Here is a 27,210-nt window from a genome sequence, read left to right on the forward strand (position 1 = left end):
CCTTTCAAATGAAGAGAGTTTTACAGTTTATATAGTACCTTCTTCTATATTTCTCCTTCTAAGTTTCACCACGGTTCTCTAAAAAGGCATGGATAATATTTTATCTTAATTTGTGTAGGGGGAAACTAAGACTGGAAGGTTTAGTGACTCATCCAACATCACATGGTTGGCAAGTAGCATGAGACCTGGACTGGACCTGGCATGGATTTGTCATGCATGACTCCAATTTCCACACTACAAATTTCATTTTACCTCCTACCTGCCAGGTAAAATGTAAGGACTATGCCAGAGAGCAAGGTGTATGGAGAGGCAAGAGGATTTCAGACAACAGGGATGTGGTGAGCACCTTGGAGCTTATCTTGCTCCCATGCCCTCATTTGATATATGAGAGTGTTTGAAGTCACATAGTTGATCATTGGCATGGCCATACTTTCTGTCTGGAGGTAAAATGAAATGGAGTTTCTGTGTTGGAGGAAAGCATTCTGATGCGCTGGCATGTGTCTCTACGGTGGTAACTTCACACTACAGCTGCTATGAGATACCTTTGTGACAGATCACTTTCACAAGTGTGAGACCCTTGGCTGCACTTTGATTCAGGATTGGGGATTCGACAATATGTTTATTTACCTTTGTGGGCTCAATTGTGGTGTGTAATGGCCTAGGTGGCTTTTATGAATATCAGTAACCCTAAATGTGGAAGAGTCAGCATGGATGATAAGAGCTTCTCGCTTTACAGGGTATAGGCTTGCAAGAAAAGTTACAGTTTATCCTGATTTTATTTTTTAATTCTGTAATATAGCTATCGAACTCAAAACTAAATTTTATATTGCCTATAAGTTTCTTGACAAAGCTAACTTTTTTCCATGACTACAAAAATAATATATGTTCATTGTAGGAAAAAAATAAAATTACATAAGTAATTACCTATAATCTCTGAAAGATAACTGCTGTTAACACTTTATTAAAACTTCCTGGGATGCTTTCCTATGCACTTATACATATTTTAAAACAAATTTAGTATAATACTGTACATACTGTGTTGTAAACGGTTTTGTTGTTAATGGTAAACTTTGTCCTATTTCATTAAACATTCCTTTAAAGAAGAATTTGATTTCAGGGTGCCTTGGTGGCTCAGTCAGTTGAGCGACCGACTTCAGCTCAGGTCATGATCTCACGGTTCATGGGTTTGAGCCCTGCGTAGGGCTCTGGGCTGACAGCTCAGAGCCTGGAACCTGCTTCAGATTTTGTGTCTCCCTCTCTCTCTGCCTCTTCCCCACTCGTGCTCTGTCTCTCTCTTTCTCAGAAATAAATAAACATTGAAAAATTAAAAAAAAAAAGAATTTAATTTGCATTTGGATTTGGAAGGCACATCGTATTCTAGAATGTGGATGTCTCAGAATTCATTCAACTTCTTTCTTATGTTGCATGTATTGAATGCTTACAATGGTTTGTTAATATAAATCACATATGAAAATATCCTCTCACGTAAATCCTTGGCAGTGCACTAGATAGAAATCTGATTTGTCAGAAAGAGAAAATTAAAGGTGCATTTCTATTTTGTAGGGTACCAGCAGTCTTGCTGGGCATTTATGAGAAAATTATAAACTCTACACTTATTGTGGTTAACTGACATGGTATCACCTAAGGTATAGGGTGGTCTCCCCAATGCTACGATTATGGGGTCTGTTACTGTGCTCCTAGCTTTTGCACACAGTTAATGTCCTGCATAAACATCAAGGCAGTGGACTCATTTTTCTTCTGTTGATTCTCCTTTAGCCTGATGAAGTCCTCCGATATCGATCAGGATTTATTTACAGACAGTTACTGCAAAGTGTGCAGTGCACAACTGATATCCGAATCTCAGCGCGTGGCTCATTACGAGGTAAGGATGGCTTTTCCCATTTGATGTTTTCAGTGGAAGAAAGAGTGGTGCAGACTTGGTGTGGGACTTGAGGACAGATCCTTTTCGTCTCAGGGCATGTTTCAAGAGCCACAGGGCTTGAGCCTTTACAGTCTGAGATCAGGCTGGGGCAAATGTGCATGTGTGGGGTGGGGACAGAGGCCTAGGGACATCAGTCTCAGACTCTGGCTGCTTCCCAGATTCTGTCTTTTTATTTTTACTTTTTTTTTGTGCCTCAGCCCCTGGAGACTCAGTGGGCTTTCTCTACTTGTTAAATCTGTCATTGCTCATCCCTGAAGTTCCTTTCAGGGACACAGGGCAGGATGCATTAGTGCCAGCTTCTCTTTCCTTCTATGACCCTGAAGATAAGCTCAGAGGCCTTTTGTTAATCACTGTGCAGAGAGATGGCAGCATCAGTGATTCAGCATCAAATTCCTTCCACACGATGGCTGCTGCCCTACATGTGTTTATCAGCATAAGGACTTTGCCTGTAAAGTTGTAGCAAAGTTTTAAAATCCAAATACTTTTGAAGGACATGATTCAGTGGCTTTGGCTTTTTAGGGTGGAAGAACAAATAGTTGCCTTTTAATCTTCTACTGAGAACAGAGAATGAGAGAAGAAGGGTTGGCCAATGTTCTGGGTGGGGACCAGGTGCCGCACATGGGGACAAGGGGACGCTGGGTGCCCCCAGATGCTGAGTGCTGCCCAGGGCATATTCACCTTCTGAGAGAACATATACCAGTGGGAACACGAGTTTTCAAGTGTAATAACTTGTGAGTAATTTTAGATTGGAGGGCTTAGCCAGCAATTTTCTTTTTGTCTGACAAGTCTGACAAATGCCAGTTGTCACTGTCACTCACCAGACTCCTCTGAGCCTCCGGTTCCTCTGTGCACGATAAAAAAATAAAATTAAATAAAAAATAAAATTAACATGCACATGCACACGCCCAGAAACACAATAAACTGACCCCATGTACTTCCTGGGGTTTTGTGGTGACCAAATGAGACCTATTGAAATAGTATTTGTGAAAATGCTTTGGAAGCTGTAAAGTGTGCTGAACATACAAAATTATATTGCTTTTCATTATTAACTCCATTGCAGCAATATTCTGATGCAGGCAAATAAAGCATGCTTTTCTGAGAAAACTTTTAAAAATCAGAATCTGTGAAAAAAAGTTAGCATATTCTTTTGTCAGTAGGCAATCAAGTGTTACAAGTAAATGTGAGCTCAAAAGAATGATCTAAAATGGAAGATATCCATCTTCTGATATTAAGAACTTTCTAATTTTTGTGGGTATTGCTTTATAAACATACATGGTTTTTATTAATATGATTTCCTCAGTTAAGGAAAATCAGGGAGTTCATTCCTACTCTCAAATTCCATAGCTTCCTATTAGCCCTTTATGTTCTCCCTTTATTAGACTTTTTGTGTTCAGTTTTAATCTTCTTACTAGATTCTTGAGGGCAGAAGCAGAGTTTTATTCATTTGCTCTTCCATAATTCCTGGAATAGTGCCTGCACATCACAGATGTATAGTTAGTGCTTGTTAACAAAAATACCTTGGTGACACAGTCCAGCACTGCTTTATTGTTAACTGAACTAGAAAAGTAATGCCAGAAAATTGAAAAAAAAATTTTTTTTAAAGAAAAAGATCTTAGCTGCTCAATTAAGGGTTTAGTTATTTGAACACAGGTTTTCCTGTTACCACTCTGTATCCTTGCTGTGGCACAATTTAATTGTTTAGAGAATGGGTTAATATTTGTTGCATGTAGCATAGATGAGATAGAGAAAAGAAAGCAATCAAAATAGATCTGCAATTAACAGTGTTACACATCATCAAAACAACATTCAACACACTTCCATTAAGCATGGATGGGGACTCTAAGTGATGGTTCACTCCCTGCTTCCAGGCAGAGGTGGGGTACTTCTTTCCAAGACAAACAGCACTACACATGGTTGTTGCAAAGCTGCTGGGGATGTGAACAGGGTTCACACCTCCTGAGCAATCCGGTCTTACCAGCTTCCGTTAGGAGGCTTCCCCAATTTTTCATCTCTAAGAGGATGATGGCTTCCATCCGATGATCTTGAAGGCCATTTGAGAATTGATAATCTGACCCTGTTCATCTTCCCCCTCCCACCACATACACTCTCTCTGCTGAAATTGCATGAAGAGTGGGTCTCTATGAGTGTGAAATCCCACTCAGGTCATTGAAAATGTTATCACACTGAGTCTCAATGCTCTATCACTGATGTATTGCTTTAGCTTGATTTTACTCAACTAGAAAATATTCCCAGCTTCCCTACGGGGCAAATCAAAAAGAATCCACTGTGTACTTTCTGCTGTGTCCAGCACTATTAGTATTTGTTATTACAGGGAATTCTGAAGCTCTATGAGAAACAGTCTCTGCCCCCAAGAAGCTCATAAACTTTGTTGGGCGGAAAAGCCATGGGTGGTTCAATGTGGTATAAATAGGTGTGTGATACTGAGGATGTGATCTGTAGAATTCTGCTGCCTGCTTTGAAGGAGCTGCTGATCTGATGTGATTTAAACAGAGTGTTAATTCTTCTGCCCCTTTGACTTTCTGATACATGCTATGTAGTGCTGTTAACTTTTTAGGTTTTTTCATATTCCAAATTCTAAAGAGCAGGTCACCACTAAGAGCTATTATGGCCAAGAAAGATTTGTTGGGAATGTCATGAATTATCTAGGCCTTGATGGATGGGTTAAGTTTAGGGGTTGCTAGAATGAGAGGCATCTCCAAGGAGCTATGAAGAGGATTTGTGTTAGGGAAGGGAGGTGCACTGTAGTATGTAAGGGTCACGTGGGGTCAGAAGGTAAAGGAAAGGGGACTTCGTACTTTCCTGTGGCTCTTAAGCATTTGGTAACTTGACAGCATTTCTGAACGACAGTCCATTGGTGGTGGTTAAGGTGTATTGTTAGGAAACAAACAGCTTTGGTATGACTTTTGCTATGGAACTAGTGTGCCAGCCTTTTGAAGTAAAAGAGAAAAACACAACAGATGGGTTAATGCTTAATAGCTGCATGCCCCATTTAAAAGGCTGAACCTTTGTATAGGAGGACAGAAAAACCTAATATATGTCTAATGGACCAAAAACACTTCCATGCTATACTTTTAAAATCTCTTTTTGCATATGAAACCCTGAAGTGGAAAAAATGGGAAATATAAAGACATTATTATTTTTCTTACTTGCTAAGCATTAATAACATGTTAATCTTTGGGTGGAAAATATAATTAGATGTTGTCTCTGCTCATTGAGTCAATAGAACAAGTAGGCACAGAAACAGAGGGGGAAGAGAAAGCTTTCACGTGTGCCTTTCAACATGCCTGGATGTTATAGAGGTTAGCAATAATTTTCTAGTGAGGCCACTTGAGCAGTTGGTTGTAGTTTTAAGTGGCTAAAGAATAATTTTCTGCAAAAGGAAAGAGTTGCTTGCATGAGTGAAGGAGTGAGTAGTTTTCTGGCGTGTAGGAAGAAGAGGATTTGTATACGGAAGGCCATGAGAAATGAACTAAAAAAGACAGGGATTTTTTTTTTTTCTTGAGTAAAGCTAAAGGAAAAATATGAATGAGTGATCTAGAAGGAAAGAGAGAACTCTTGTCAGGCAGAATCAATGAAGTCAGCATAAATGGGCCATTTCCTGCTGCTTGTCTCTTCCTGTGTAATTAATTGTTCCTTGCAAAATCAATGACTCAGGTATACTGGCACCTTCAAACAAGATTGTATGCTTCCTGAAGGCAGGCAAGTGTCATGCACTGAGTTTCTTCATTTACTTCTACAGTGTCAACCCTAGAGTTTGACCCATTGTGGCTCGTAGGCACTTGTAGGTTGATGAAGAGGCTGAAGTTGGGGACTGGTAGAGGGAAGCAGTGGGTTAAGTTTAATGGAAGCATTGATGGGTGTGCCAGAAGAGGCATTGGTATACATTGGGAGTCAACCTGTACTCAGGAGCTGGCCTCAAGGTATAGGTGATGGCTTTGTAGTTCTAAGAAAGACAATTCTCTAAATTGATGAAAAACCTTTCAAACATTTCTGAGTCTTGAAGTAATGTCAGTCTTGATAAATGAACCCCATTAAGCCACCCAGGAGTGGCAGAGTCCAGGACTGTTCTCTAGTCAGGGAAACAGCAGGGACATAGAGTCTACAGAGGCACACAAACCAATTTTTCTTATTTCACTTTTTTTCAGTGTCATCCAACAGAACTTTGGCCTTCCCTAACTTCTACTTAATCCAGGGGAATAACCAAAGGATGACCTTTTGGTCTCTGTAAATCTGGTAGTAGGTGGGATGTAAGTGCTTTGTGGTTAGTGATAACAAGGTAAAAACTGAGGTTCTTCATATGTGCTGATTAAAGCAGCATGATTTTTTTCTACTACTAAGCCTTTAATGACTTTTCTCCCTTCATCTCTCATAGCTTCTCAACTTTGCTTTTTCCTTTTCTTTTTTTCTGAGTAAGCATGCAGGCTGGGCAACTCCTTTTCTATGTATGAGAGTAGTTGGTCAGTATCATGTTATGTTTCTGCAACCTGTCAGCCATACTAACTGGACTTGAGTTCTGTCTGGGTTCACTGGGTCAACAGCCATCCTGGGTATTGCAGGTGATATGCTCCTGGAGATGCAAATGCTACCTGGGTGAGGACAATAAAAGATCTTTATAGCAAGATTCCCTTGGAGATGCTTCTTTGCACTGTGCATTGAGAATCACTGCTTCAGTCTCTCCAAACCTCTTACAGTCATGACATGCTTAATTTCTCCCAGATGCTGTTAATACCATTATTGGCTCATTTGCCGAGGCTAACACTATTTTTGTTACCCTCTGTAATGTCAGAGGACTTCAATCTGTTCCCCATTGCCTAATGGTCTTTACCTCTGTTTCTTGACCATTTCATTGAAGACTCTTGAGCTTCTGTAAAGTTTCTAACTATTCTCATATTTTTCCATTGTTTTTATTCCAGCAAGTCCAGTCATTTTATCTTTTATCAATTATTACTAGTCAAAATAGTTCACTGGAACACAAAATAAATGGTTAATAGAGAGGCTACCATGAAGCAAACAACAGTAGACTGAAGAACACTCTCAACTCAGGGCAACACACACATTGTCTATGAAACGTTGTCAGATGGTGTGTGCTTAATGCTCATTGGTTAAGGGTTGGTAGAGTGTGCTCTGTAGCATGAGTGCTCATTTGCTGAGAGCATATGACATCGCTTGGTGGATTTTAGGAGCCAGGCTGTCTTCCATTGGCTAGAACTCAATCACATGGTCTCACCTAGCTACAGGGGAAGTTGGGAAAAAGAATTTAAATGTGTAAGAAAATGAAATGAGTTCAACAAACACATAGGATTATCTCTGTTACAGTCTACTCCTCTAGTCACCAGAAATCCATTCCATTTTTCTTTTAACACATAGAGTACATGTCCCTTCTCCATGGAAACACCCGCAAGCCCTACCTAGTCACTTTGTTCAGCTCAAATTTCAGAGTCTCCAGGGAGGGAGTAAATCTCTCCCTCAGATACGATGTGATTCCTCTGGGCTCAGCAGCCTGTGAGGAAAACAGGAAGGTCACCCCTCCTCCTTCTACTTTAGAGTGGTGAGGACAGTGGTAACATTTCTGATTCAGAAAAAGGAAGAAAAGAAGCCAGACTGATCACTGGCCCATAGCAGAGCTGGCATCCTGCAGGGAAGGCATTAAGAAGTGTCTTTTTTCAAGGAGTGGGGGGAGTTCCCTGAATAGATTCTGATCTTCCTCTGTGAGAAGGACTTTCTTGTCCATTTTTCTTAATGACCCCTATATCTACCCTCCACAGTTCTTTCACCATCCATTGTCATCACCACATCTGAAATGGATCCCGGGTCCTATACTATCTTTGGGAACTGCCAGCATTCATAGCCCACTTCCTTCCTGAGACTGATTTAAGGCATATGGAATATTCAAAGCTTTTCTAATTCAAGATAATAATTGCTTTAGTAATACAATTCTCTCAGTGATATAGAAGCCTTCTGATTTATTTTCTTTCAGAAAGTTTCATGTGTTGTCACCACACAGTTCTTTCCTAGACACAATTTCAAGGAGTCTTCTTTGTTTTATTCCTTCCTTGTCTCTGTGCCTGTTTCTATTCTTCAGTTTAATAGTGGCCATCTTGAGGTTATCTGAAAGTAGGTAGAAAGATCACATCCTCAGTCCAGTTTTTGCCAAAGTCCTGAGTCACAATGTGCGACTGAGAAGTCTCACTGGGTCTTCAGCACACAATGTCTTTTAATAGGACATCTTTCATTTCTTGGTGACTGGAAGCAATTAGCAAATAAATGACTTTTCTAAGTAAGTCCATAATTTCTAGAATAACTCTTTTTTTATTTCTATCTGCTAATGTGCCAGTTACACATTACAGTTCTTATAATTTTATGATTCTTTCATAAAAAACCTGACCCGCAATCAATAACAGACAATTAGTAGCCAACAACATATATGCAAGCATTCTGTTTTTCCATCATCTTCTGGTTCTTTTAGAATTGTAACGATCTCCTAGCACAGAACCATCTAGTTCCCCAAGAACTGTAAGCTCAGTAAGCAGGTAGTCTACATTCCACAGTGTTGTAGTCAATAGTTTTTGCCAGTGTTTTGCCACTGAATAACCTGGATCTGCTATATCTTTACCCTCCCTACTTACCATCCATCTCATCTAAGTCAATGTCAAATATTTAAGTTTTTTGTTATGGGAGAGCCTCCATTTCTATGTTGGCCAAGGTAGGCTAATGGTAGTAATAAAGAAATAAAAATGATTTGTTGCTCACATTATAGCCCACTGTGGGTTGCCAGAGGGGGATTTTGTACTGTGTAATCATTTAAGACTCAAGCTAACAGAAGTTCCACCATCTTTGCTTCTGACATTGCCCTGAGTATCAAAATCCAGCTCGCACCTGAGGAAACGATGGGCAATGTCAGTGATTTGTGCAGGACATTTTTGGGGGCCAGGCCTGGAAGAGGCATCATGTCCACACACATTCCACTAGCCAGAACTTAATTGTGTTTTCTTCTGACTATATGGGAGCTGGCAAATGAGCTTAGCTATGTGCCCAGGAGGAAATGGGAGCCAGTTTGGTGAGCACATAGCATTGTCTCAGTGCACTATGTTATGTGTATGACACTACAGGGGATGTGGTGGTTAGCACCTGCTTTGGGGATATTGAGGATGATGTGGGGGTGGAGAAGAAAGAGGAAGAGAGGAAGTCCCATGCATCCCAAAGGGGGTAGGCTTGGCAAGGAAACAGGAATGATTCTGGAAATAAAGTGGCTGGGGGCTGCGATGAAGATGGTGCCTATTCATCACAGTGCTTTGTAGGAAACAGAAACAAACATGTTGTTTGTCTAAAAGACAAGGGAATATGGGGCACCTGGGTGGCTCAGTTGGTTAAGCATCCGACTTCGGCTCATGTCATGATGTCACAGTTAGTGGGTCTGAGCCCCACATAGGGCTCTGTGCTGACAGCTCAGCCTGGATCCTGCTTCGGAATCTGTGTCTCCCTCTCTCTGACCCTCCCCTGCTCACACTCTGTCTCTCTCTCAAAAATAAATATTTAAAAAAATGAATAAAAGACAGGGGCTAAAATGCTATCAGATAAGGATTTTCTCTCCAATTCCTCTGACTTAATTGGTCAAGCACAGAGATTTTCCATTTGGAATTTGGGGCCTGTGTACTGAGTGTCATGTCAGAAGAGTAGGATTTCTTTTCTGCTCTACCATTTTGGGCCTAGGGCACTGGTCCGCCAGGCCCTGAATTCTGCATCCCTCAGCTGTCTGAAGGCCTGCCCTCTCCACACACAGGTGATCCAGGAGCAGCCTCTGCAGGGGTCCAGTTGTGTGCTGAGGCTGAGGACATAATGCGTGGTATCTCAGTGTCTTCTAAAAGATGGATGTTTGAGAGAAATTTCCATGTTCTCTCTCTTGTAGGAAAGGTCATTCCTCTGCTCAGAGGCTAGTTTATTATTGGTACTGGACTCTTTGATCTTGTTTCCTGCTTTGCTTTCGTCACCAAATTCATGGCCATGTCCAGCAACTAGACAGGATTCTTTTTTTTTAAGTTTATTTATTTATTTTGAGAGAGAGAGAGAGAAAGCATTAGCAGGGGATGAGCAGAGAGAGAGAGGGAGAGAGGATCCCAAGCAGGCTATGCGCTGTTGGCAAGGAGTCTGATGTGGGGCTTGATCTTAGGAATTGGGAGGTCACGACCGAAGCCAAAAAATCAAGAGTCAGACGCTTAACCGACTGAATCACTCAGGTGCCTCTAGACAGTATTCTAGATAGGATTTTTCTGTCCTCACTTTACCTCTGGATTCTATTCTTTTCTTTTCCTTGTTTTACTTTAATCTGTATCTCTTAGTTATTTACTCTTTTGCATTAGATGTAGATGTTACTTGATCTGTATTCTTAAAGTCTTAATAAAGACAAAAATAGTGGGGTATAAACATATAAATATTTAATCTTTTTATTTTAGCATTTTATTCATTTTTTGAAGCGGCAATAAATTCACGAGATTCAAAATTGAAGAAGCATGAAAGAGTGTGTAATGTGAAAAGTCTCCCACCTGTTCCTTAGCTCCCCAATTATCCTTCTCAGTTGAAAAGTGTGCCAATTTTCTTTGAAATATTCTATGCATATAGATAAAACTTAATTTTTCCTTTGATATATTTTCTGTAAATGGCGACATGCTAGACCCTCCGTTTTTTTGTTTTTTTTTTTTTTTTTTGTTTTAATTGGGGCATAGATATCCATTACATGAATGTGTCATAACTTGTACAGAAATATTTACTGAATTGACTGATGACTCCTTGGTAGCACTGATAAAACTGGTATAAAAAAGACTTTCTCCCTGTGAACGCTCTTTGAGTGAGGCACTTACATGTCTGTTGATTTTCAGATCCCAGTCTGTACTAGTTTGTTATTGACAGTGAGAGTTTTTCCTCCAGCTTTCCATCCCAGCATTCACTTGGAAACATACGCATTCCTGACCTCCTCATCACCAAGCCATCTGGTCTTGTTAATTTTTTTTTTAAAGACATTAGCAGACAGAGGATTCTTAAAGGCTAATGACCTAAGTAAGTGGGCTTGAGTGTTGATCTAAGCCTTGTGTCTTTGTCTGTATTTCTTCTCATGATGGGAGAGGGTGTTGAGGACAGCATGCTTTCCTCCTTCTCTGTGATTTTGAGAATTTAATTAGTTTTCTTAGGCTTTTACTAAGATGACTTAATTTGGGGTAGAGTTTTTCTAACTTTGATTTCCATCACTTTCTCTGAGGATCGTATAAAGATGTAAATGCATCTCATCAGGAAATGCCCATGCCACCTCCAAATCGCTCCCTCCTGTGACTATGGCTCCTGTCTCCTTGCTCAATCCTTCAGGTATCCTTGGTCTCTGGGAGGCCTGGCTGCTGAAAGGGATCTTATGTCCACTCTCTACTGATTCAAATATAGAAACACTCCTTCCTTCACTGTGCAAAACCTACAGGCAGTTTTTAGATTTTACTAAGAAAATAGGAAAACTAGAACAAAACTCTTTTCTATCTGTGCTGCTCATCTTCCTCCGGGCCTCAAGAGGACCTCTTCCAGCCTTGCAGTCACAAACCTTACCCCTGACCTCAGATGTTGCCCTGCATTCTGATCCAAGAAATCCTACTCATTTCGTGTTTGTATCAATTCTTTGGGGCTCTGCGCTTAGTGTTAATAAGTCTATCTTCTGGAAACTAAGCTTCTCCAGTTTCTGCCTAAACAATACCTCTTGATATTACTCCCCGGTGTTCTATGGCCCTAAAGCCAGCCCCCACATTTAACCTCAGAGCCCTTTGGGGTGCCGCCACTTGCTTTAAGCCCCAGAGAAATACCTTCACCTTTTTTCAACTTTATGGAAAAGTTCACGCTCCTTTTTGGCTCACCTGCTACACTCTTTATTTTCTGCCTGTGGAGTAAATTCACTCTCAGCTTTTCCTCAGAGTAGGCAAAGCAGGGCTGAGTTATAAAAAGAGCTTCTGCTGTATTCAAGGTCAGAAGCCTACGTTGTAAGTACAATCTTGGCAAAGTAACTTAACCCTTCTAGAATATAGCTCCTTCTTCTGTAACATGAGAACGTTCAGTGTCTTCTCTCATTTTATCTCCATGCCTCATGCCCATCTCCACAGGTAACCCTTTTATTAGGATTGATGTGTTTTTTACTTATATGTGTTCTTTAAAATATGTATTGCTTTGTGGGCATGTATACTTTAATTTTCATTTTAGATTAGTTTTAGGTATACAGAAAAGTTGCAAACATAGTATGGAACATTCCTGTAAACCTTGACCCAGTGTCCCCTAAACATCTTGCATTACTATGTCATATTTGTCACAGCTATTAACATATGTAATGTATCATAATATTTATTATTACTATTATTATTATATAACGTACATTATAAAGTGTGAAGTTCATGCTTTATTTAGATTTCCCTAGTTTTTACCAAATGTCCTTTTTCTGTTCCAGGATTCCACCCTACATGTGGGATCCCAGAGACTGACAGGTTCTCAAACTTTCCTTGTGTTTGATGGCCTTGATAATTTTGAAGACTACTGGTCAGGTAGTCGAATGACCCTCAGTGGAGATTTTTTCTCACTATTCGTATGGGGTTCTGTGTTCTTGGTGAGGAAGCTGTCAGAGGTGAAGTGCCATTCTCGTCACATCTCATCAAGGGTAGTATTATCAACATGACTTATCACTGTTGATGTTCACCTTGATCTTTTAGCTCAAGGTAGTGTTTGCCAGATTAATCCACTGTAAATTTACTCTTTTTTCTCTTTGGAAGCAAGTCATTATACACAGAGTAGGCATGTATTTTTAATGTATACAAAAGGCATTGTGATGTGAATCTCATTCTTACCTGGCTATTTCAGTCAATGGTGTGTTTCTGAGATGCCATGTTCCTACACGGTGTCAATCCTCTTGCTGTTAATTGCTGTACGACATTCCATTCATCATATTTTGATTTCTCATTCCTTCAGGGATGGACACTCAGATTGCTTCTGGTGCCCCCTTATAAAAACAATGCTGTGAAAAACATCCTTAAAAATGTTTCCCAAAGAACCTGTGTGGGAATTTATGTGAGATGGATGTGAGGCAAGAGTAGAACTTGTGCATCAAAAGCCATATTATTACTTGCTTGTCTAAGCCTTGTTTAGTAGTGGTAGGTCAGTACATAAGGGCTTCCATATCCTCGTCTCCGCCGGTAATTGGCTGTGTTCAGCTTTCTCATTTTTTTTCTAATCTGCTTGATATTTGATATCTTGTTATTTGAAATCACCATTCTCTAATTATTAGAAAGTTTGAACAGCTTTTGGTATACTTTCTAGTCCTTTTGTTTTCCTTTTCTTGTGATTTCTGTTCATATCTTGTATCAATTTTTCTATTGGTATTCTAGTATTTTTCTTTTTGATTTCCTCATATATTCCTTGTTGGGTTTAGGCATGGTAAATATCTTCTAGTCGGTCCTCTTATTAAAAGTGTTCATGATATCCTTTTTAAATTTTGTTTGTTTAGCTTGTTAATTAAAATATATATATATAAAATCTTTATTTATTTTAGAGAGAGAGACAGAGTGTGAGTGGGGGAGGAACAGAAAGAGAGGAAGACACAGTATCCGAAGCAGGCTCCAGGTTCTGAGCTGTCAGCATAAAGCCTGACGTGGGGCTCGAAGTCACGTACGGTAACCTGAGCTGAAGTTGGATGCTTAACTGACTGAGTCACCCAGGCACCCCAGCTTGGCAAGTTTTATGTGATAAATTTAACAAACTTTTTGCTTTACATGTTGTTTAAGAAGTTCTTCTCATCAATAGATCACAAAAACATTACATATTCTAGCTCCTATTAATTTGACACTTCTATTTATTATATTCACATCTTTAATTGTATTTGGAGCCTGCATTTATGTATCATATAAGGTAGAAATCTACTTTGATTCTTCTGTGTACAGTTCACCAGATTTCCTACCACCATCTACAACCCCTTCTTTCTCATAATTTGTGGTGTCAACTTTACCATATGTTAGTTTTCTTCACGTACTTGACCCCAAATCAGACCTTTCAATACTGTTCTGTGGTTCTATTTATCTTCATCTGGGCCCACCCATGCTATACTTAATTACCATACCTTGGTGTTATGTCTTAATATCTGAGAGTGACAAGTCCTATCTTTCCTCTTCTGTTGCAGAGTTGACTTAGCTTTTTACACAGTGTATAATTTTGTTGTTTGTATAGATGCTTGAACAAATTCACAAACTCAGTTGAAATTTGTATCGAAATTCCATCAAATGTAAGAATTAATTTGAAGAGAATTGGTATCTTTATAGTATTGGGTCATTTTGAAGCAGGGATATCTATCCATTTCATTTTAAGTCAATTTCCATATTAAATTTCAGAAAAAAATTTAACATCTAGCACATGAGCACATATATAATTGTGCAATTTAGTTCTTAATAATATATATATTCAGTCCTATTCTTTTGCTAAGGTTTGATCATCGCTCTTCAACTAAACTGTAATTATGTTGAAGACAAGCACCATGTTTTTTATTTATTTATTTATTTACTTATTTTTGAGAGAGAGAGAGAACAAACAAGCAGGGGAGGGGACAGAGAGAGAGGGGGACAGAGGATCTGAAGTGGGCTCTGTGCTGACAGCAGAGAGCCCAGTGCAGGACTTGAACTCAGGAACTTGTGAGATCATCACCTGAGCTGAAGTCGGATGCTAAATCCTGACTGAGCTATCCAGGCACCCCACAGGGCCATGCTTTTAATTTCTTTTTTTTTCTTCACTGTATTTCAACCTAAAGGGGTATAATGAATACTGGGGTTGTTTGTTTGTTTCCCCTCTGACTTTTTTTTTTCCCTTCTTTCCCTTCCTCTTTACTGATTTGGTTGCCCCTTCCATCTGCTTCCCCTGGGTCAAAATGCCTAATGTGGCTGTGTAACAGTAGCTCATACCTACCTCCATTTATCGAGTGAGGCTAAGCACTTTTTTTTGCAGTGTGGTGCATTTCCTCTGGGGATGAGCAGTGTAAGTTAAAACTCTGCTGTGTCAATAAGTCAAGGTGAGTTTTCAGCTTTATACAACTGCATTCCCAACCATTAGAAAGATGTTAACATTTATTGCCAAGCTGTCTCTTAAATATCCTGTAATAAAAAGCCAAAATATGCTATCTTTTTTTTTCCAATTTCACCCTTAAGCTGCATTTTCATTACCACATTTTCTTTGTAAAGTGCTCTAACATTCTTTATTGAAATTTTTATTGTTTCAGGTGATCCCTTAATAGTCTCCTTTGAACTAAAGGAAAAAAAATTATTTTCTTAAAGGAAAGTATCATAGTGGATCCTCTTTATTTTGCTAGTGACCTATCTAACCCCCACCCTTTTGACTATTACTGCCTTGTGTCTGCTTTTCAGTCTACATAAATCTCATGATCCAGAGACATGATTTGACCCGTACCCTATCCAAATGCATATAGGAATACGCTATATGATAATGAGGTTTTCCTAGCTTAAAAGCTGTTTTAATCTGATTGTGTCACTGTGCAAGGAATTAATCAAGTCAGTGTGCTTTGAGACTTGTGTGCAGTGAGAAGGCAAGACTACGTTGGAAAGAAATCATTAAAAGTCTAATGCTGAATAAGTTGAAGCCACTAAAGAAGCATGAGATCCCTTAGCTCTGGTACTTGAAGAACGCAAATGTCTTTGGACTGGCTTGGCATGCCTGAGATAAGACACTGGTGGGTGATATTTATGGGCTAATCAATATTCTGATTCAGTTGAGGAGGAAACGCAGTTTTGAAGTTAATCTGATGTCGCTTGGTCTTTATGGCATTTAGAATTTTTCATGAAATGATTTCTGATAAAGGAATACAAAGTCATGTTTACTACACTAGCACCTTAAAGACCAAAGCATGTTTGCTCAGAAAAGCAATCTTCTAGCTAAATATTAATGTGGCAGAGATACACATGCCCTTTTTAATAAAGAGTAGCGCTGAGTCCTGAGGTCCAGGGCCATCCCCTGAATCTTTGAATGATAGGAAGCACCTGAGGTGACCCTGTTCCCCTCTTTCAGCACACTCAGACTTTTAGGTTCGACTCCGGAATTCAGAAGGGTCTTATCCTGCCCTCTGGGAATGTTCATGTGGGAAACTGCAAGGGTCTCCAGCTTGTGCTGTGACAGTGGTGTGTGCAGAAGGACATACTGGTTAATGTGCTTATATGTAGGTCAGCCAACTAGTGCCGGCTTCTGAGGTGCTGACTTGCAGCTATTTCTGAATGTTTTCTTCTGAGTTAGGAGCGGTGATGAACATCCCTGATGTTTGCCTGCGTTTATTCTCCCAACATATTTTCCTGAACACGTACACTCTGTGAATGCCCCATAATAGATCCCATTTTCTTCCTCTATGGGGATCCCCAGATGAAAAAGACAAAGAGATTGCACTTATTTCGGGTAGGGAGTTAAGGCAGGCACGGAAATGACAGCCATACAAATGAGAAGGGGGTGAGCCGCAAGAGAGAAGCATAGGTGTGTTATTCATCACAGAGATTTAAGATGACTTGGTTAGAAAGAAAAGACAACTTGACTTATTTGTCTCTATTTAATGAAATGTGAAAATAATAAAAATAACTGCCTGTGTCTTGTCTGTAGACTAGATAGGTATTATATTAAATAATTAAAACGGGCAAATGTGATTGCTTCGCATATAGAACAAACCCCTGGTTACAGCAGCACATCTCTAAAAGTTAAGGCTACCCAAGGTCACGCTTCAGGAAATCTTGCTTGCTTTTTTTTTTTTTTTTTTAACTTGGACATTTGTCCTGTGTGTGATCATAAGGAACTACTTATCCATGTCTTTAGGAAATAAAGTCATTTCTAATGCCCTGAGTTAAAAAAAAAGAAAGAAGGAAAGAAAGACAGAAAGAAAGAAAGAAAGAGAAAAAGAAAAAGAAAAAGAAACAAAGCACAACCCTTACAGTGATAATCAGTGTTTGGAGTGTTTGATTCCCTAGAGTTTTAGGTTGTAGCTCCGAGGATCATCCATGTGTAAGACCTTGGGAGTGGTGTTTCTCAAACTGGGCATACACACACATGGATGTAATCTTGAGATTCTGCATATTCTTTTAGACTTCAAAAATTTTTAATGATATTTTTAATGCCTACATATGACCAGATATAAAGCTGAAACATTCCTCTTTTCTGGGATAACAATTAAAAGACGTTCTCATAAAATAGGACTTTAGATTGTGAAGTGATTGTTTCTCAGACAGGAGTCATCAGATCCTTGAGAATTTTATTCTTGTCCACACTTGAGAATTATCTTTTATTACTTATAGTTGAGAAAGATTGACTTAAATCATGTTGCATAGTGGAGTTCACTATTTGATCATTCCTTTTGGGGCTTAATATTTTTACATTGCTTCTGTGCCAATGATTGCCAAAGCTGGTCAGGCAATGATTTATATTATTAAAATGATTACTGGATTGATTCATTTTAATGATCACTATATTAATTTTCTATATATGTTGATGATGTTTTGAAAATTCTTATACTTAAAATTTTTGAATAGCTGCCCTTTTGTGTATTCAAACTGAAAATCATTTAGGAAAGCTCTCAGGAGAAAACTCCACTGTGAAGGGGACAAATCTGTATATTTGGAATAAAGGAAAAAACTGTTTCCCTTCTTGTCTGACTCTTTCTTTTTCTCTCTGTCCATATGTATTAGAGATGTAATATATACCTGTCTCTCTCCATATATTAGAGTAACAGAGTTTTTGATTATCTATCCATCAATCCATCCATCCATCCATCTGTCCATCCATCTGTCCGTCCATCCGTCCATGCATGCATCCATCCATCCATCTGTCCGTCTGTCCATCCATCCATCCATCCATCCATCCATCCATCCATCCATCCATCCTTCCTCTACTTTCTATCTATCTGAGAGACAGATGCAGACAGACAGACACAAGAAGAGATAAGCTGGAGTAGATGCTAAGGGAGACAGAGCAGGGGTATGTCCTATTCACATTCAGTTGAAGAGGCTTTGGTCTGAGAAAAAAAAAAAAAAAACCCACTCCATGGTAGAGAGTGTTCTGAAGCCTGGGCTGGAGGAGGGGGCAGGGGGTGGAGGAAGGTCCTTTCACTAAAACTGCCTATAATTTTAGTCACTGTTTGGTTCGTTGGTGAAACATTGTGTTGGCCCGGGATGAAGCCCTGGGAAGTAAAGTTGAGAAATTGCCACCACAGCAGTAAAGGTAAGAGGAGATTAATCTCCACCGAGTGCTGCTTTGGGAAAGCAAGTGCGCATTATCTCCTTTATCAGGGAAGTTTTCCCGTGTCAGAGTCCACCGAAGTTAGAGGTGATTAGGACTGTGAGGAGCATCTGCAGGGACCTCTGTGGCTCTAAAATAGGGTAGATTTATGCAGCATATGGAAAGTCAAGGCAGCTCTTCAAGTAGAATCGGTCAGGGGGTAGAGAGGTTTATTGGTTTCTAAGTGTTCTTTTCTGCTTTTCAGAACATCTTTTTTCATCTGGCTCACAAGCGGGGTTTGAAAAATAAGATGTCCTGCCCACTGCAGCTTGTCATACATTAACAGCCTGGTGTTAGGACCTTGGAACACAGCCACACAGGTTGGCAAGAACAGATCCCACTATGGGGTTTCATAAATATTTGCAAGGGGAGGAGGAAGAGAACACCAGAAAGTTCTTCCTGAGGAGTGAGGGGGTTGGCATTAACTTGCAGATCAGGTCTCTGGGCACAGCTGCTTTGGTTTATGCTTGGATTTAAAGTTCTTTGAAGACTTGCCCAGACCGAGTGGAGGCAGGGGACGAGCAGCCGATCCCTCAGCCTGTAGTAGAGGCTTATTTGGTGTGTACTGTGTCCTCCTGCAGCCCTGCTATGAAGCCAGGTGGCCATCAAGGCCATGACGCTGCCTCTCTTGGGACCTGCTAGTGCCCTTGATACCCTTGTGTTCGCCCATGGAGGGCTTTGGCCTGGACTTAGGGGTCTTACCCCATGTCCAAAGTGCCTGTTCTAGTGTATTTACCAACCAAGCAATCTCAACATGGAGGATGTTGCAGGTGAGGAGGAGTCTGTGACTGGCCAGCTGACTCTCTGCCAGGTGTGCTCTCCTCCTCAGACTTTATTTTATGGCAACAGTTTCATTTACCGGGAACCAGCCCTGTGCCAGTCTTCACAGGCATCATGTCATGTCATTCTCTCACTGACTCTCAAGGTAGGTATGATTTTACACTTGCCCTTTGAAGAAATTGCAGTAAAAGTTACATGATTTGTGCAGCTGTGATACCCAGGCCCTACTATTTAGGCAGTTTCCCCAATACTACCTTGTCTGGTCCTGTCACACTCCCCCTTTCCTCTGTCTGAGAAGGGACAGGTGACAATGCAGTTGAATCCAGCAAACTTGTACTGTCCCTTCAGAATGTGCTAGGGCCTGAGCCCAGGGCCCAAGAACACAGAATGAATGGTGCTGTCTCCATCACTGCATGAGCTCCCTAGAGGGCTGGGGCGAGTGTGTGCCCAATGTCAGATACCTCAGGTCGCCGCCCAGTGTTAGGTCAGAGCCACCCTGGTGTCCCGACAGTTGGCTGGCACTATGGTTTGGTGGGGCTGGCAGCAGAGCGTGGGAGATCATCAGGCTGGATTCACAGAGGAGGGCTGAGCAAGGCTCTGAAGAGTGAGGAAAGTTCCAGCAGTGAGATGGGAAAAGGAGCCTCCACGCCGGTGGCACAGAGCTCCAAAAGCAGAGTTGCGTGGGAATGGTGTGCGTTGTGGCTCTGCTGGAGCCCAAAGTGAGAAGCGTGACCTAGCATGGCCCCAGTACCTGCCTGTCCCTGCCACGCAGGTGGAGGTCCGCTCCAGAGGAGATGGGACTTGGAGCTGGAAGGGTCTGCACTGAAGCTAATCCTGCCTGGGTATCGGTCAGCTCTCCAAACACGGCAAGTGGCTATGTGGCCTAGAACTTCATGAAGCTTGCCTGACACCCAAAAGGACGAGAGAAAACAAGGTGACTTGTGGCTGAAGGGGGAAAGAATTCCAGCTTGGATTTGATGTAGAGGCGGAAGGAAATGCTGTGAAAATTGCTTCAGGCTTGCAAACCCAGGCACCTTCACCTCTAGGTCTGTGTAGCAGCTGCATGGGGTGGGGCCCGGGAGGGAAGGAGATATTCTAATTAGCGCACGGAAGACAGAACCATAGGTCTGCAGTTTTGAAAGTTTGTTTTGTTTTGTTTTTTAAATACCACAGAGACAATGATAAAGAGCCGGGTGAAATTCACGGGTTGTGGTTAGCAGACAACTGTGTGAATTGCTTTGTGAATTGCTGACTTAAGCACTTTTCTTTGACTTCCTTTCTTCCTCCTGTCCTCCTTGCCAAATGGTACAAAAAGAAACATCCTGAGATGGAATATCAATTTCTTACTTGCATTTTCAGTGCTGATAAGAGTAAACTCATGCAGGGAACATTTTTCTGAAGGGCAAGGTGGGGAGGATTGAGGCTGGTGTAACTTTGGGGCAGGACAGCAGTGGTCGGCCCCACATTTCTCTCAAGCACTGCACCCTGAAGCCTCTGTTAGGTATGTGTGCTCCCCTATAGAAACATACCTTCTGCTCAGACCAAACTTCAAGGCAGGTTAAATATGGCCTAAGACTTCCATCTCCATACAGCCACCCCTACCCCTGACAGCCAGAGAGGGAGGGAGTGAGGTTGTTCTGATACACAGGGATCACAGCATAAACCTCCCCATCTCCTTGCACAGTTCCGGTTGCTATTTAAGACTGAGTGAAAAAGAGAGGTGGGGGGTGCAGGGACAGAGAAAAAGAAAATGTGGAAAATTCAAAAGTCACAGCTGTATTTTTAAGCACTTCTTCTGCTTTTCAGGTTCATTTTGTGATAGGAAGGGACAAAAATCTGTGTAAGTGCCATCTTGTATAAACCCTAAGATACTTGTAGTGATAGTGAATGGAATATCAAACATCACTTTGGGTGCTCAAGAATGCCATCGGTTGGCAATTTGCAGAATGGAAAATGTTTATTGTAAAGTATGGGGAAAGTTTTATATGCGGCATTAATGCAATGGGTTATATAAAATAAATCTGGGGGGGAAGGTTTATACCCTGAGTCCCAGAGCCTCAGACCTTTAAATCGATACTCCACTGATGAGAACAGTTTCCCAATTGATGTATCAGTGCAGCCAGTCAAAGCAAATACTGAGCCCCCGGGGAGGAAACAGGTGCGACACTAAATTCTCCCCTCAGCCTAGGGACAGCCGAGACTCTGAATCGAATTTCTGTAACTGTAAATTCTAGAGTTAACTATGTTGGCTAGAAATTGCACTAAAAAAGCAGTCTCATGGTTTGGTGATCATGGTATTTCATAAGGATACCTTGCAGCTTTCAGTTCCTGCCTTTGAATGCCAATAGGTCAGATGCAGTGGCACTTCTGTCTTTGTATTTGGGAATCAGGTGCATAAAGGCCTCTCTGCAGGAGGGCACAGTAGGGGTGTTCAAGTCATTAGCTCTGACTGCACATGGAGGTCCACCCCCAAGTCAGGTGGTGTGACGGGAGGCATGACCATAAATATAGGCTCAAGGTTAGGGCTTTCAAGGCCAAGTCCAGAGTAGATGTGTGATTGGACAAGGGTCTCAGAAGTGATGACCATTATGATAGGGCCATAAAATAAAATTGCAGATGAGACCTTAGTGAGCAGATTAGGAAGCAGAGGCCCAGAGGGGGCTTTGGATGGCTTTGTCTTGAGTTTCTAAGCTGAGACCAAGTATTTCTGCTTTTGTTACTCTTCTTCTGAGCTTCCACAGCCTTATTTCTGCTCTGCCATCAGGAGGATGAGGTTCCATTTGCCACTATCCCCCAGTTTCCCTCCTGCTCCATCTGTAGGTTCTTGACCCCCACTAATATAACCTTGTCACACAATAGCACCACACCTATGTGATAACTGCTGGCCATGGTACCCAGCTGAGACAGAGTCCCAAGGAGGAGGGGACTGAAGCTACAAGGTTGGGATATACCTGGTGCAGGAACACCTGTGTCCACAAGGTAAGGGAGTTGGAAGGGCAGGGTACAGCGAGTATCTGAACCCTGTCACCATGTGCCTTCCTGGTCCAAACCACACACCCTGCTGAAGGGCCTGTTGCTTCTCCCTTAGTTGTGTTTCTCCTGTCACTTAGCTGGTCCACAGTGAGGGAGTAAAAAGCCCAAGTAAACACCTCAAGAAGAAGCTTGAAGACAGCTTAACTATCGGACTTCCTTATAAACAGTGCCTGGGGTCGTTTGGTTGGTGAAATACTTTATGAAATGCAACACAGTCTGCGTGTATTTCCTCTCTAAGTGTTCCAGGTCTGAGTTAATATCCACAGTGTAGACATGTAGTGCTCTATATGTGTTGAACAAGAACGTTTGTTAAGCACTCAGTGTCTCAGGGCAGATCCCAGTGCCTCTCAATGCCAGTGAAGTTTCCTCAGGTGATGGTGCAGGCAAGCAAGCTAGTTCTCATCCATGCCGTGGATGATTCCCTCCTTAACGTATCCTGGTCTCTGGAGAAAGCTGGCCAGTTGCATTACCCCAGTACTATGCCATGCTATATACCAATAGGAATAGACCAATGGGATTTATTTAATGATATTCATATTTTAGTTTGAATAATTCTCTTAAAGCTAAAAATAAAAATCCCCTTTTAACCTCTCCTAGATCAGCCCACAGATCACGAATTCCAAGGGAAATTCTTTTTTCAGTGAAAGTGGACATTCTGTTTAACTGAATGAGAACACAGGAGAATGGGGAGAAATAAACATGTTTTGTTTTCCATGGATGGAAGTTTGCAGATGTCCTTGCAGATCCGGAGCAGAACATACACAAATATGTGCTTCTACCAAGATAGCAAAGAGGAGGGGCAAATCTGTCACCCTTTTCCTAAAGAAAGTAACGAGAGGAATCTAGATGGATTGTAATTACAGATGTCACATCTCGGGGGACCCCTCAACCTTGAAAAACCTCGGGGCCAGAATAATGAGGTAGATAAAAATGAGCAGCTTCCGTCCCTGCAAGACTTGCAGGTTTAAAAACATTGAGACTCCGTTTGTCACGAGCTATTCATTTTACTTGGAAATGGTTGCAAGTGTTGGACTTTGAAGCATGACTTGGAGATAAGATGAAACATCGCCAGGGCTTTAGAAACACCCCCAAATGGAAAATTTGTAATGCTCGAAAGGAACCAGCAAATTCGCAAAAGGATTTTAAGGGGGTTGTTAAGTCCTCTTATTAGGAAAGAAAGGTCAGCCTTAGGCAGATTGGAAAATTGATGGAGCGTGTCTTTAGGACTTGCGTGAGCTCCTCGAGGGCCCCTTCTGCGGACACTGATAAACATGTACATTGAACAGAGAGTACAGACTATTCCTATATACTCCCTTACCTCCCGGCTTCTCCTATTATCATCTTGCATTGGTATGGTACACTTGTTACAATCGATGAACATGCATTGACACATCATTATCACCAGAAGCCTGTAGTTTCCTGTTTGTGTTGTACATTCTATGGGTTTTTACAAATGCTTAGAGCCATGTATCCACCGCTATAGAACTACACAGAATGGTTTCACTGCCCTGAACACCCCTTGTTCTCCACCTGTTTATCCCTCCCTCCACTTAAGCCCTGGGCATCCACTGGTCTTTTCACTGTGTCTTTTTCCAGAATGTCAGATAGTTGGAATTGTAGAGTATTTGGCCATTTCAGATTGGCTTCTTTCTCTTAGCAATATGCATTTAAGTTTCCTCCCTGTGTTTTCATGGCTTGGTAGCTCATTTCTTGTTTTCTTTGAATAATGTTCTGTTGTCTGGATGTACCATAGTCTGTTTATCTGTTCACCTATGGAAGTGTATCTTGGTGGTTGATGGTGAGGTTTTTAATCCTTAGATTATATTAGAATGGCTAAAACTGATAGGAGAAAGTGATGAATTCAGGAAAAATATAAATGTTGCAGTCTGCTGTTTTTAATTTTTTTTTAATGTTTATTTATTTATTATTTAAAAAAAATTTTTTTTTAACGTTTATTTATTTTTGAGACAGAGAGAGACAGAGCATGAACGGGGGAGGGGCAGAGAGAGGGAGACACAGAATTGGAAGCAGGCTCCAGGCTCTGAGCCATCAGCCCAGAGCCCGACGTGGGGCTCGAACTCACGGACCGTGAGATTGTGACCTGAGCTGAAGTCGGACGCTTAACCGACTGAGCCACCCAGGCGCCCCTTTAATGTTTGTTTTTGAGAGAGACAGAGACAGAGCATGTGTAGGGGAGGGGCAGAGAGAGAGGGAGACGCAGAATCTGAAGCAGGTTCCAGGTTCTGAGCTATCAGCACAGAGGCTGATGCGGGGCTCAAACTCACAGACCGTGAGATCATGACCTGAGCCCAAAGTCAGTCACTTAACCGACTGAGCCACCCAGGCGCTCCAACAGTCTGCTGTTTTTAAAGACCGTTTTGAAGAATAGTTTTAGATTTACAACAAAATTGAGAGGAAGGTACAGAGATTTCCCACCTACCACTTTGCTCTCTACACGTGCGTACCTCCCCCATTATCAACATCATTCACCAGAACCGTACTTTTTGTTTTCAATGCCAGGATGAACCTACATTGACACATCAGAACCACCTAAAGTCCATAGTTCACGTTAGTAAATCTAGTTTTACCTCTCATGGTTTTACACATTCCATGGCTTGGGACAAATGTATAAGGACAAATATCCTTCATTAGCATCCCATACAGAGTACTTTCACTGCCCTAAATATCCTGTGTGCTCTGCTCATTCATCCCTTCCTCCACCTCCACCCCTGGCCACCACTGAATTTTTTATTGTCTCCATTATGTCTTTTCCAGAATGATGATATGTCATCTTGGTGGGATCATACAGTATGTAGTCTTTTCTCATTGACTTTTTTCACTCAGTAATATGTATTTAAGTTTCCTGCATATCCTGTTTTTGCATACCTAGATAATTCACTTTTAGCACTAATACTCCATTGTCTGGTTGTATCATGGGCTATTTATCCACTCACCTACTGAAGGACATCTTGGTTGCCTCCAGATTTTGATAATTATGAATAAAGCTGCTTTAAACATCTGTGTATAGATTTTTGTGTGGACATAAGTTTTCAGTTTTTTTTAAAATCAATATTTTTTTCCTGATCATCAAATAAATATAAAATTGAACCATATGAAATTGCCAGTATTTGACCTTTCTCACTTACAGAGATGGCAGTTTAACATGGTTTCACATAATATATGCTCATAGGATATAGCTCAAATATGGAAGTGTAGACAATTGAAAGTAGAACAGGATTTTTATTACAGGTGAAGGGATATAAAATTACAGAAAGAGTATATTATGTCTCAGGGTCCATCTAGACTTGTCTCACACAGAGAAACCTCATTCAAGCCTGAACCTTCTCTCTAATCCCAGAAGAGGTGAACTCATTGAACATCTTGGCTGGGCAGGAACACTACTATGTTTTGAAGCCACTTCCTCCACATGGAGATGTCATCTCTCTGCTGTGCCATGACCCTCCCGCTAAGTCTGATGATGTTCACGGTGATCTCATAGGTGAGATGGACAGGAGGCACTAAGACACAGGCCTGGCCTTCTACAGTTTCTCTGTATATAGCATATGAAGCAGGGCATAGACTACTCAGGCTGAGACAAAACCTTGTGGGACATACTGTTCAGTGTCATGAAAGGTACACTGGCCTCAGAGTCAATCATTGGTCAACAAATATTAAAAGCCTTTATGTGCCAGGTGTTATTTTGAGTTCTAGAGAGTCAATGAATGACTCCGACTAGCTCTTACCCTCGAGGAGCTTACTCTGAGGAGGTCTGGATGTAGGAGAGGGGAGAGGGGAGCAGGTGTCCTGATTCAGCCTGAGCCACTATGAGGGGCCTATGTGACCTTGGCAGGCTACTCAGCCTCTCTGAGCCTCAGTGTTCTTAGAGGATCAGAGGAGATGGGCTAGTGTATTTGGAATTACTCTGTAAATTATGCGTTGCTCTCTCCAGGTCATTTCTGTGGTTATAGGCTTTTAAACTCTGTCTTCTGCTTTGGAAAGGCTGGGCTTTCCTAGGCCAAGGCCCATAGGAACTCCTAATGCCTTTTAGCTTCCATGCTACCTTTAATTCCGTTGTATGGTTTTAGAACCTATCAAATCTGTACTTCTTCCATGCTCTCTGGATATCATCCTGTATTCTTCCTCTCCCCTTCTTGTGCATCCATTTACTCACAGGGTTCTGGCAGGGTCCAGCCAGGCTGCAGACAGGGAACCCAGAAGGTTTGGCTGAAAAGATGATTCACAAAGGCTAGGTAAGAGTTTAGGAAAACCAGCAAGGAGCAGTGAACCTCCCTGGGGTTTACAACTTCAATTTACCACCCCAGGAGACAGAGGAACTGTGTGGTCCTTGGAACCTGGGGGATCTAGAGCTGGAGAGGGCCAGGTGGCAGGAGCTGTGGCCTTTAATGGCAGAACAAAGGAATGCCCTGGAAAAGCATGGCCTAGTAGGAAGATAGTGGGTAGTGAGGAATAGATACCCTGAATTCTTTCTCTCCTGCTCTTCCGTGTAGGACCAGCTACACAATACAATGTATGAGACATTATTAAAAAATTATTAAGAATTTCAAGATGGTGACAGCAGAGTATTAAACCAAGTGCAAGGCCTTTCTAAGTGCCATGGACTTTGTGACTGTGTGGGCTGCACTGTGCTAACTATGTTTCTAGTTTCTATAGACTTCATGCTTTAACATCTGCCCTGCATGTATAGGCTGGACATGCCTTGCTCTGGACAACCTAAGAATATGCCCGAGTCACCTTGTCTTGGCCCCCCGCCTCCCTCCTCTCCTCCCCTGACCTCAGGAGGGCTCCTCTTCCTGGGGCGCACTTTTCAAATACAAACCATCCAATTTGGAGTCCACATACCTGACACCTCCTGTATTGGGCTCTACCCCGGACTAGTATACACCTGTCCTAATCATCCCAGGGCTAGGTACTAGACAACTAGGGGTAGCTTCTGTGCCCCAGAGCATACTGAAATTAGTCAAACAAGCCAACTCTAAATTTGCTTACTCTGCCTCACCCATTCCTTCCTGTGGAAACCACAATCAAGTCTCTAGCCCCCAGTTGCCCTCCCTCTACATCATGACTGCCCAGGGGATTCCTTGTGTGGTTCCTGAAGGTTT

General features: G+C 41.5%; 1 protein-coding gene across 1 annotated transcript in view; it reads left to right on the forward strand.

Annotated features, from left to right (window-relative positions):
* The first annotated feature begins 1,780 nt into the window (after positions 1-1,780).
* ZMAT4 (zinc finger matrin-type 4) overlaps positions 1,781-27,210 on the forward strand; it is a 254,802-nt gene continuing 229,372 nt past the window's right edge. The window contains exon 1 of the mRNA XM_042936666.1: positions 1,781-1,882. Coding sequence (XP_042792600.1) covers positions 1,781-1,882 — 102 coding nt within the window. The remainder of the gene's footprint in view (positions 1,883-27,210) is intronic.

Source organism: Panthera leo, chromosome B1 (assembly GCF_018350215.1).
Source record: "Panthera leo isolate Ple1 chromosome B1, P.leo_Ple1_pat1.1, whole genome shotgun sequence".
Lineage (NCBI taxonomy): Eukaryota > Metazoa > Chordata > Mammalia > Carnivora > Felidae > Panthera > Panthera leo.